General features: G+C 43.0%; 1 protein-coding gene across 1 annotated transcript in view; it reads left to right on the top strand.

Moving 5' to 3' along the window:
• atp8b4 (ATPase phospholipid transporting 8B4) overlaps nucleotides 1-10761 on the top strand; it is a 146984-nt gene extending 136223 nt beyond the window's left edge. Inside the window, 2 exon segments of the mRNA XM_055661077.1 lie at nucleotides 1547-1677; nucleotides 3549-10761. Coding sequence (XP_055517052.1) covers nucleotides 1547-1677; nucleotides 3549-3827 — 410 coding nt within the window. The 3' untranslated portion in view covers nucleotides 3828-10761.
• The last annotated feature ends 1672 nt before the right edge of the window (nucleotides 10762-12433 follow it).

The raw sequence follows: 12433 nt of genomic DNA, 5'->3' as shown, positions 1-12433 counted from the left end.
GAGAAGGCCAGAACAAACCAGGGCTGGCAACAGATAACCTCAGGAAGGGTGGGGTCCATAATGGCCCATTGTTGGCTGGAGAAGATGTTCTAATGACAGGGATACAAGGATGTGGAACTAGTAGGATGACTAGGGTGGTGAAGGGGGGAAAGGAGTGAAGGAGTAACTTGAAATTAGAGAAATCAACGTTCATGCTGCTGGGTTGTAAGCTGCAATGGTTTTGAGCTGGTTTGGATCATATTATTAATTTAACACTAATAACAGGAATTGGTCTAAGAATGAGGAAGTCATGATGCAGCTCTGTAAGACTTTGGTTCGGTGGCATTTGGAGTATTGTGTGCAGGTCTGGTCTCTTCTTTATAAGAAGGATATGGAGGCTTTGTATAGGGTGCAGAAGAGGTTTACCGGAATGCTGCCTGAATTAGCGGGTATTAGCTGAAAGGAGAGTTCAACAAACTAAGATTGTTCCATCACGAATGCCGGAGTTTCATTTCAGTTTAGTTTCATTTATTGTCACGTGTACTGAGGTACAGTCAAAAAAGTTTAGTTGCGTGCTATCAGGTCAGCAGAAAGGCAACAATTGGCTAGGATTACAATCACAGCCATCCACAGCGTACAGATACAGGATAAAGGGAATAATGATTAAAGGTAGTCCGAGTGTCTCCAATAGGGTCGATGGGAGCTCAGGACAGCTCTCCAGTTGTTGAGAGGATGGTTCGGTTGCCTGACGACTGCTGGGAAGAAACTGCCCCCTGAATTGAGAGGAGATGTGATGAAAGTATGTAAAATTATGAGAGGCATAGATAGGGTAGAAAGTCAGAGCAGGGTGGAGATGCCAAAGACTAGGAGGCATAGCTTTAAGGGGAGATGGGCAAAGTTTAAATATGTGGGACAGGTTTTTAACCCAGTGGGTGCTGGAACACACTGTCAGAGGTGGTGGTGGGGCCAGATACGGTCGTTGCATTTAAGAGGCTTTTAGATAGGTACACGGATGGGCTGGGAATTGGAGGGATATGGATCATGTGTAGGGTGGAGGAGATTAGTTTAGCACAGATATAGTGGGCTGAACTATGTTCCATGTAAATACATTTACCAGTCCATTTTGAAAAATATCAAAGAAAAATATTTACACACTGCCAATATTTTACAGAACTCTTTCTGGTATTGAGGCAACTCGTTAAGATTTTGATACTTGCCACAAAGGAATAGGAACGTGCTTACACATTTATTAAAAGTGTCGGACAAAGTTCAGAATCACACACAGAGAGTGGTGAATCTCTGGAACTCTCTGCCACAGAGGGTAGTCAAAGCCAGTTCATTGGCTATATTTAAGAGGGAGTTAGATGTGGCCCTTGTGGCTAAGGGGATCAGAGGGTATGGAGAGAAGGCAGGTACGGGATACTGAGTTGGATGATCAGCTATCATCATATTGAATGGCGGTGCAGGCTCGAAGGGCCGAATGGCCTACTCCTGCACCTAATTTCTATGTACTATGTTTCTATGTTAACATTTTGGATACTTATTTTAACACTCTTTTTGCCTGTAGGAAATGCTCGGAATTCCCTGATCCATGTCACTGTGTGGCTGATTATAATCGTAACCACGGTGATGTGCATCATTCCAGTGGTGGTGTTCAGGTTCCTGAAATTGGATTTGAAACCAAGCTTAAGTGACAAGGTATCACTCAGTTCTTTACTCTGGCTGGATTTTTATCGGTGTCTGGATTATTCACTGCCACTTACTCTGACTGACCTTTTTTCCATCCTTAGGTACACAAAAAAAGCTGGAGAAACTCAGCGGGTGCAGCAGCATCTGAGGAGCGAAGGAAATAGGCAACGTTTCTGATGAAGGGTTTCGGCCCGAAACGTTGCCTATTTCCTTCGCTCCACAGATGCTGCTGCACCCGCTGAGTTTCTCCAGCTTTTTTGTGTACCTTCGATTTTACAGCATCTGCAGTTCCTTCTTAAACACTTATTTCCCTGAATAGCATGAATAGAAACATAGAAATTAGGTGCTGGAGTAGGCCATTCGGCCCTTCGAGCCTGCACCGCCATTCAATATGATCATGGCTGATCATCCAACTCAGTATCCCGTACCTGCCTTCTCTCCATACCCCCTGATCCCCTTAGCCACAAGGGCCACATCTCTCTTAAATATAGCCAATGAACTGGCCTCAACTACCCTCTGAGGCAGAGAGTTCCAGAGATTCACCACTCTCTGTGTGAAAAAAGTTCTTCTCATCTCGGTTTTAAAGGATTTCCCCTTTATCCTTAAGCTGTGACCCCTTGTCCTGGACTTCCCCAACATCGGGAACAATCTTCCTGCATCTAGCCTGTCCAACCCCTTAAGAATTTTGTAAGTTTCTATAAGATCCCCTCTCAATCTCCTAAATGAATATGGGCATGGATCTAGTTCAGCGGGTGAGGCAGCAACTCTGGAGAGAAGGACTGGGCGACCTTTCATGTCGACCCTAAAAACATCGCCCATTCATCCTCTCAAGAGATGCTGCCTCACCCGCTGAGTTACTCCAGCATTTTGTGCCAACCTTCGATTTAAACCAGCATCTTGCAGTTCTTTCTTACACACTGATATGATATGTTCTGTGTTTGTGCCTACTATATTTCGTTGTGCTGATGCAAGGCAAGAATTTCATTGTCCTATCTGGGACACATGACAATAAACTCTCTTGACTCTTGATTTGACTTGGTTTAGTTTAGATGCAGCGCGGAAACAGGGCCGTCGGCCCACCGAGTCTGCTCTGACCTGCGATCCCCTCAGACTAACATTATCCTACTCACACCAGAGATAATTTACATTTTTACCAAGCCTATTAACTGGGGTAACGTACAAACACTGTACAGAATGCACCCGTAGTCGGGATCGAACCCGGTTTTCTGGTGCTGTAAGGCAGCAACTCTACCATTGCGCCACCGTGCCGCCCCACTAGGAGGGCAGATACATAGTTCGAGGCAGCACAGCGCAGAAAGTAATTAGTCTGACAAAGCATTGTAAATCGTTGTGAAAAATTTACCCCTCAGAATCCTATTGAATCTTTCCCCCACTCACCTTAAACCTATGTTCTCTGGTTCTCAATTCCACTACTCTTGGCAAGAGGCTCTGTGTGTCTACATGATCTATTCCCCTCATGATTTTGTACACCTCTATAAGATCACCCCTCATCCTCCTGAGCTCCAAGGAATAGAGTCCCCATCTGCTCAACTTCTCCCTGTAGCTCCAGCTTGTGCATCTACCCGATCTATTCCCCTCATGATCTTGTACACCTCCATAAGATCACGTGTCGTAGGTAGACTAAAGTGCTGGAGAAACTCAGCGGGTGCCGCAGCATCTATGGAGCGAAGGAAATGGCCATAGATGCTGCCGCACCCACTGAGTTTCTCCAGCACTTTTGTCTACCTTCGATTTTCCAGCATCTGCACAGTTCCTTCTTGAACAGATCATGTGTCGTTGTGGACCCGGTGTGCCGATGGACTAGTTTCCATGCTGTGTCTTTCAATGACTCTAATCGTGGTGCCTTGCATCATTTGCAGGTGCGATACATGCAACGCGCAAGGAAGAAACTACGGCCGACCACGCACCGCATGCGGCGAGTGAACCGCACCAGTTCGCGGAGGTCGGGCTACGCCTTCGCTCACCAGGAAGGCTTTGGCGAGCTGATCACTTCAGGACGCAACATGCGCTTCAATAACCCGTCGCCGGCCTTGACCGGCAGGTTCATGCTGAGCAGCAGCAGCTGGATCGAGAACCTGCGGAAGAAGACGACGGATGCCGTCAGCATGAACAGCAGCGAGAAAAATGTAAAACAGTAGGGCCACAGCTCTGCAGCAGAAAGGGTGCTTCTCCTCACTTTAAACCTGCCCATGGTGTACACTGCGCTGCAGAGCTCGATAGAGCTTGAACCAATCACCTGGTGAAAAGGCACAGTGGAGCCATGGCATATTAATGTTATAAAGCTGCCCGCTGATTATAGTTACAAGGTGGACTCTCTCCTCTCTGGCAAGATGGTTAACAATGGTTCAATGGTTAGAATACCTTCTGCTGTGAACGTGGGGATGAACGGACGTCCAGTTGAAGCACTTGTTCGTATAACCGTTGACATCCCCATTACGGCACAAGCTTGTGTTCCTACGCTGTAAATATTTTTTTACCCTTTTTGGTCAACAAAACATTTTTTTATAAATCGAAACAAACAATGGTTGCAATGATTCATGCTGCTCAACCTAAATAGATGTTTGCAAGCAAGATCACAGAGCTTTTGAAAATGGAGGATTTACTTTGCAACGTATATGTAATATAAATCTCTTTTTTTTCACTTCAGGGCCCAATTTATATTGTATTCTGTCTAAGAATGTTACTCTGTGGTCCTGTAGCTGTGCCCTCATTTGAGGAACTAGTGCCTTTTCAAGGTCTCCTTTCACGAGGAGACAATTGATTTATATCTGAATGTATGTATATTTTTTTGAAAACCTTACTCTGCAATTACAAACACCTACTGCTTTTGACGGTTCGGTAAACAGTCACATTTTCACGATCTTTCTTCAGTGAAATACAATGGTAACCCATGCAAATTGTTGGAGTATATCTGCAATACGTTTTCTCCAAGCCAGTGCTCGATTCAGTTATTCCGTAGATTAGGATCACATTTTTTCCGAAATGGAAAAACCAAAGCGGGAATGTCTGTTTTAAGACTTTTGGACTCATTTATCTGCTTGCTGTTTTTCTTCCCTCGTTCAAATGCATCGTTACTCCGATGCTGCTTTTAATTTCCAGTTATGTTTTTATTTCCCATTTCCATCCTCGAGAGGGTTTTGCTTTCCAGTCAATTACTCAAGAAAAGGGAAAACACACTCCCTTGACATCAGTCTGAAGAAGGGACTTGACCCAAAACGTCACCCATTTCCTTCTCTCTAGAAATGCTGCCTGTCCCGCTGGGCTACTCCAGCTTTTTCTGTCTATACTCGAGAAAAGGATTGACTTTGTGTTGAAAACAAACTGTTTCTTTTTTTATTGCTGTGTGGCAAATTTGGGAGGCAAAATGTCCTCAGGATCTTGAGATGCATAGCACCATGTAATTGGGGTCTTGACATAAAACCAACGCATTGAAGTTATCGCATTACTCATTTTAAGCACTTTTGCAATCTCCTGTACACTCTCCCAATTCCTGATCACTGGGAAAAGAAGGACAAACCTGTGGTTCCATTCGTGCTCCTGTTTTCAATATACTTCTCCGCTTACAGTATCATTTGCACATGAATGTTTTAGTAACATTTGGATGGGAACATGGATCGGACAGGTTTCGAGGGATATGGACCAAACACAGGCAGGCGGGACTAGTGTAGATGGGGCATGTTGGCCGGTGTGGGCAAGTTGGGCCGAAGGGCCTGTTTCCACGCTGTATCACTCTACGACTGTGAGCTGACTTGTCACTTTGTCATATCATTGTTTTCACTCTTTATCCTCCAGAGCCTTACGAATTCTCAATCACATCATCTCAAACAATTGAGGAAGGTTTAGTGCTGAGGCCTTGCCTGGTGTAAATCAACCTCTGACTCTTACGGGACAAAAATGCTATAAGAATTGAAGAGACAAAAAGGGTCTATGCATCAATTCAACACAACAGCCTTAAATCAATCATTTCTTATTATCTCTATAACTGACCAACTGAATTCAATCCTTTAATCGTGACAAAACTGCCATGTCTATATGCAAATTTATGTACTCTGTGCTTACTGGTAACAAATTATATATTGTAATCCTTTGTTTTATTAGTTCAGGTCTCACAAAAATAATGTCTAGTAGATTACAAAATATCAGTATCATCTTGAACTGTAGAAGGGTTTCCGACCTTGTTATTTTGAATCTAAGATATTTATTTAAGTGGCACAACTTGTCAAACTTCTCCGGGGTAAACTTGTTCAAAATGTAGTTTTTATTTGATGCAGCACATCAGATGATCTGCTAACTACTTTGTAAAGAGAATTATAATCCTTCCCTGTTCAGGTAGTTTTCGTTAAGCAAAATATTATTGCAGCACTCTAGTGAAGAAATTAATGCTGAAGGAACTTACTGGGTCTCGACCCGAAACGTCACCCATTCCTTCTCTCCAGAGATGCTGCCTGTCCCGCTGAGTTGCTCCAGCATTATGTGTCTCTCTTCGGTTTAAACCAGCATTTCCAGTTATTTCCTAAACAGAGTTCTTCGATATTCCATCATCTGCAGCCTGCATTTCGTGAAGAATTTAGATTGACATGTGTCTAAAAATACCGCTGGTACTAAAGATTCCAAGTTCCGTATGATCTGCCATTTTTGGGCTAAGCAAGTGCAGCAAACTCTCATGGGTCACAGTTGATTCCATCAGCTTCTTTCATTGTTAATTTGCTTCTTATCTTCAGCCTTATATGATACTTATAACTTGTTTTCTATTCTTAAAATTATATATTTTGAATACTATTTTCTTGTTAGTTCAGTGTTTGATGCTTTGAAGTGCTTTTGTACTTTCCTGTTTCAGAGTCTGTTGATGGCTCGGTTTGTTATTGAGCAGGTTTTTTTCCCATTTCGCTCCACATTCCCACTTCAGTTCACATTCCGTCTGAAACTCCTCTTCCAGTAACTGATGCCCACTGCGATTGTCCGACCAGTGGTCTACCAGACAAGAGAAAACTTTATTTCTTTGAAGATCCTTGCGCTGCGCTTGAGATGAAATTCTTCAGTTTATTCTCTCAAATCAATTTGAGAGAATAAACTGAACTTCCAGAACAGAATTGAATCTCGTTCAGTCAGGGCAGCACAGCAGTAGAGCTGCTGCCTCATAGCGCCAGAGACCCGGGTTCAATCCTGACTATGGATGCTGTCTGCAGGGTTTGTATTTTCTCCCTGCGACCACGTGTGTTTTCTCCAGGTGCTCTATGTTCCACCCACACTACAAAGACTTACAAGTTTGTAGGTTAATTGACCTCATATTCCATTTGAGTAACCATCAATCCAAAGGTATGAACAATTAATTTTCCAATTTTAGGCAAACAAATCCCTATTTTCCCTCCCTTCCCTGTGCCCATTTGTCCCTTTCCACTTACTCCATCCTCAACCACCTACATTCCTTCCTCTGACTTCACATTTCACACCTCTTCCATCCTTATTGCCCTATCTCACACTCTTTGTCTTTTCATCTCAAGCCTTTGTCCAATCAAAGTCCCCTTTCACCTGCATCCACCTTTCACTCCCCAGGCTTTGCTCCACCCCCTATCTCTCTCCCAGCTTTCTCTCCCCTGCTCCAATCAGTCTGAAGAAGGGTCTCGACCAAAAACGTCACCTATCCATGTTCTCCAGAGGTGCTACTTGACCTGCTGAGTTACTCTAGCGCTCTGTGTCTTTCTGGTAAACCAATATCTGCAGTTCATGGTGTCTAAACAATCTAATGCCTTTATCATACTACGTTGGAATATGCAACAGAAAACAAAAGCGAGCTTTGATCTTCATATTGTTCTTGTGAGATAACTGGCCCTCGTAACAATGGGTGGAAATTTGCCAAGGAATGATATGCAACATGATCTCAGTAGTATTAATGGGAAACGAGTTATTATAATTTGTTAAAGATTGAGTAATGATGTTCCCGAGGACACTAAAATAACTCCTTGCTTTTCAAGGGTTAGTTAATAGTGCAGTTGTTTTTGGATGTATTCCTACAAAGACAGATGAGAGTTTACATCACAGCCTGATGTGAAAAACATTGCAGCATTCGCTCAGTTCTGCAATTAAAACATAGTACAAATAATGCACTAAATCTCTACAGTGAATTTGAACCCTGGACGGTCTGGCTCAAGTCTTTTGCCACTAAATTAAAGACAATACTATTTAATTTCTAATTGTCTTACTGTGTATCCCACATGTTTGGATACTGTCAGTTATATCACAATATCCTGCATGCAGTTTAGGCTGCAGTTTCAAATTCACTTACAAAAGTATAAGGTATTTCACATTCATGTCTACTGCTAAATATTAATGAGGTCATGAAATGAACAGTCCTTTCAGCACTAATCTGTCAAGGAAACCTTTTCCCTCTTTGGCAGCTTAGGATTCAATGTAAACCCAATATCACATATATTCTCTTCCGAACTGCACAGTAATTAGCACTGATTTCCGCATAAATATTTATTGTTATCTCTCGATAAGCACAAAATATTGTATTTTATTATACATATATGGAGATAATTCACAAGTTCCGCTGTCAATGTATCGGTCAAAATTGTCAATTCAATAAAGCATGAAAATATATACGTTTTAATTTATAAAAATATTTTAAATGTCATTACTTGCTTTTGCCTTTTCCTCTTGTGACATATACATAAGAAATATATTTACAATGTCAGAAATGTAGATAATTAAGAAGGTTGACCTATGGATATCCATATTTCCACAAAGGTATTAGATCCTGTGTAAGCAAATGGTTAAGAATTCCCTTGCTATGCAATAATTAACCTTATATATTATCAGGATGCACATCTGAAGTACCAAAGAGATTTAACTCTTTATTTGGGAAAACTAGTGTTTATGTGTCATGTATTCTATTGTGTATGTTTATTTATAGGCAAAAATATGAAGCATCACTGTTTCAGAAAACATTTTCTTTTCTTGCCACTGATGTCTTCTGCTGTAAATAAATTTGATTATTTAAAATTAAGTGTGCAAAAGATGTACATTTTGGTCGGGTAAAAATGGTTATGTGTGATTTGGGTAGCAAATTATTTTTTTTAATTTTTCATTACAGTTTTGTTTATTGTCACGTGTACTGAGGTACAGTAAAAATATTTTGTTGCGTGCTATCCAGTCAGTGGAAAGACAATACATGATTACAATCAAGCCATTTACAGTCTATAGATACATGATAAGGGAATAACGTTTAGTGCAAGGTAAAGCCAGCAAAGTCCAATCAAGGATAGTCCGAGGTATTTTATTTGAAATCCCATCATGGTTGCCCCAACATTTGCTCTCTCAAGAGTCAATGTGTTTAATTGTCATATGTATCAACATCAGAACTATGAAATTCTTATGTACAGCAGCTTAACAGGCCTGTAAACATGATCCACATGTATAATGTACAATAAACAAACGTCCGATAAATTAATAACCCTAATACTAGTGCAAAAAACCCCAAAGTCCTTCTTAGTGCAACTAAAGTCGGTCCAGTGTTCATAGTTGTGGTTAGTCTTCTGTAGCGTTCAAGAGCCTGATGGCTGTTGGAAAGAAGTTGTTCTTGAACCTGATGGTCATGTTTTTCAGACTCTTGTCCCTTCCGGAGAGAAGGCAGGTACGGGATACTGAGTTGGATGATCATATTGAATGGCGGTGCAGGCTCGAAGGGCCGAATGGCCTACTCCTGCACCTATTTTCTATGTTTCTATGTTTCTTCTGATGGTAGCAGCAAGATGAGAACATGGCCAGGGTGGTGTGGATCTCTGATGATATTGGCTGACATTTTGAGGCAGCGGCTCCTGTAGATGCCTTCGATGGTGGGGAGGTCAGTACCCTTCAGATCAAAGGGATCTACAGGACTGGGCAGTGTCCACCACCGTTTTTTTAATCTCCTTCATAGCTGGGTGTTGGAGTTGCCGAACCAGGCTCTGAAGCAACCAATCAATATGTTCTCTACTTTACATCTGTAGAGGTTCAAGAGTATTTATCTTGAGATGTCATCTGACCTGATTCAATAAGAAAATAGCAATTTTGATAAACATGTGGAAACGTGCAGGTCTGAAGGAAAAAGAAGATGCAGACATATGGATAGTGTATATACCTCTTTATGACAACTAGCATAGCAATGAAAAGCAAAATAGAATTTACATCACACAATAGGCTAGGATTTAATTTTTAGTTTGAGATACGCAGCAGAAACAGAACATTCGGCCCTCCAAGTCCGCGCCCACCAGCGCCCCCTGTATACCTGCACCATCCCACACATGAGGGACAATTTACAATCCTTACCATAGCCATTAACCTATAAACCTGAATGTCTTTGGAATGTGGGAGAAAACCAGAACTACAGGAGGAAACCCACGTGGTCATGGGGAGAACGTACAAACTTGTACAGATAGCAACGGTAGTCTGGATCGAATCTGGGTCTCTGCTGCTGTAAAGCGGCAAGTCTACCGCTACATCACCCTATATCACCCTAATCACTCTATATCTGATTAATCTTGATGTATCTCCATGGTCACTCCATGGTATTGCATACAGCTTTGGTCTCCTAATCTGAGGAAAGACATTCTTGCCATAGAGGGAGTACAGAGAAGGTTCACCAGACTGATTCCTGGGATGGCAGGACTTTCATATGAAGAAAGACTGGATAGACTCGGCTTGTACACGTTAGAATTTAGAAGATTGAGGGGGGATCTTATAGAAACGTAGAAAATTCTTAAGGGGTTGGACAGGCTAGATGCAGGAAGATTGTTCCCGATGTTGGGGAAGTCCAGAACAAGGGGTCACAGTTTAAGGATAAGGGGGAAATCTTTTAGGACCGAGATGAGGAAAACATTTTTTACACAGAGAGTGGTGAATCTCTGGAATTCTCTGCCACAGAAGGTAGTTGAGGCCAGTTCATTGGCTATATTTAAGAGGGAGTTAGATGTGGCCCTTGTGGCTAAAGGGGTCAGGGGGTATGGAGAGAAGGCAGGTACAGGATACTGAGTTGGATGATCAGCCATGATCATGTTGAATGGCGGTGCAGGCTCAAAGGGCTGAATGGCCTACTCCTGCACCTATTTTCTATGTTTCTATGTCACTTGAACGCACTTGATACACCAGCATTTAATGAGCTGTGTGACAGAGACAAGTCAAAGCACATACTTTTCAAACCTCTTTACCTTTATGCAAAATAAAGTTTCATTGCTCTTTATTTGCTATTTGGAATTACACACCAAAATCACTGATAGAAGTACTGAAAAGAAAATCCAGCTATTTGGCATGTCCAAATGATTCTATCCTCCACGTGTTATTTGAATATCTCCAGCACAGATTTCAATATCTCCTGCGTGTTTACCTACTGGTTAAAAAGTAACAAAACACGTTGGCATATTGAAGCGAAAGAATCCCTCATTAAGTATTTTTTATTTGAGGAAGGACATTATTGCTATTGAGGGAGTGCATCGTAGGCTCACCAGGTTAATTCCCGGGATGGCTGGACTGACATATGATGAACGAATGGGTCGACTGGGCTTGTATTTGCCGGAATTTAAAAGGATGAGAGGATATCTCTGTCATAGAAGGCAGTGGAGGCCAACTCACTGGATGGTTTCAAGTTAGATTTAGCTCTTATGGCTAAGGGAATCAGGGGATATGGGGAGAAAGCAGTAACGGTGTACTGATTTTGGATGATCAGCCATGATCATTTTGAATGGCAGTGCTGGCTCGAAGGGCCGAATGGCCTACTCCTGCACCTATTTCTATGTATTGTCTTTCCGTTGACTGGTTAGCACACAACAAAAGCTTTTCACTGTATCTCGGTACACGTGACAATAAACTAAACTGAAGAGGTGAGTGTAATGCAGACAGTGACATAATCCCACATCTGATGCAGTTTGAGGGTGGAGGTTATACGAGTACAGACCACTACCTCTGCCTGCATTGAAGTGGGTTGGGGTCAGATTAATCCAGGCAATTATCTGTGGATCTGATTCCAGATCTGATGCAGCTTGGTTAGGTGTAGACCCTACCCCTGTCTTTAATGAGGTGGGGGCTGTGTTTAATCCCTCCCTCCCTTCCCCTCTCCCCTCCCTTACACCCCCTTCACTATCACCTCCTCTCTCTCACCACCTCCTCCTCTTCCACTCTACTCTTCCTCACCTCTTCTCATCCCCCTCTCCCCTCCTTTCTGCTTCACCTCCACCTCTTCCACCCCTCTTCCATCACCTCCACCTGTCCTCTCCCCCCCCCTTTATCTCCTCTCCTCCTCTTTTCTCTCCCATTCCCTCCCTCTCCACTTTCTCTCCCCTTTCCCTCTCCCTCCCTCCCCACTTTCTTTCTCTCCTTTCCTCCTCTCTCCACGTTCTCTCTCTCTCTCTCTTCCCCCTTTCTTTCTTTCTCTCTCTCTCCCCTTCTCTCCCTCTCCTCTCCCCCTTTCCCTCTCTCTACACACTTTCTCTCTCCCTCCCCCTACTTTCTTTCTTTCTTTCTCCCTCCCTCTCCCTCCCTCCCCCCCTCCCACCTTCTCTCTCTCTCTCCTCCCTCCCTCTCTCTCTCTCCACTTCCCTCTCTTCCCACTTTCTCTCTCTCTCCCTCCCCACTTTCCCTCTCTCCACTTTCTCTCCCTTTCCCTCTCTCCCTACTTTCTCTCTCTCTCTCCCTCTCTCCCCACTTTCTCTCCCTTTCCCTCTCTCCCATTCCCTCTCTCTCCACGTTCTCCCTCTCCCTCCCCCCGCTACAG

Source organism: Leucoraja erinacea, chromosome 33, assembly GCF_028641065.1.
Source record: "Leucoraja erinacea ecotype New England chromosome 33, Leri_hhj_1, whole genome shotgun sequence".
Lineage (NCBI taxonomy): Eukaryota > Metazoa > Chordata > Chondrichthyes > Rajiformes > Rajidae > Leucoraja > Leucoraja erinaceus.
The sequence above is the reverse complement of the archived record's forward strand: the minus strand, read 5'-3'. Positions and strand labels throughout refer to the sequence as shown.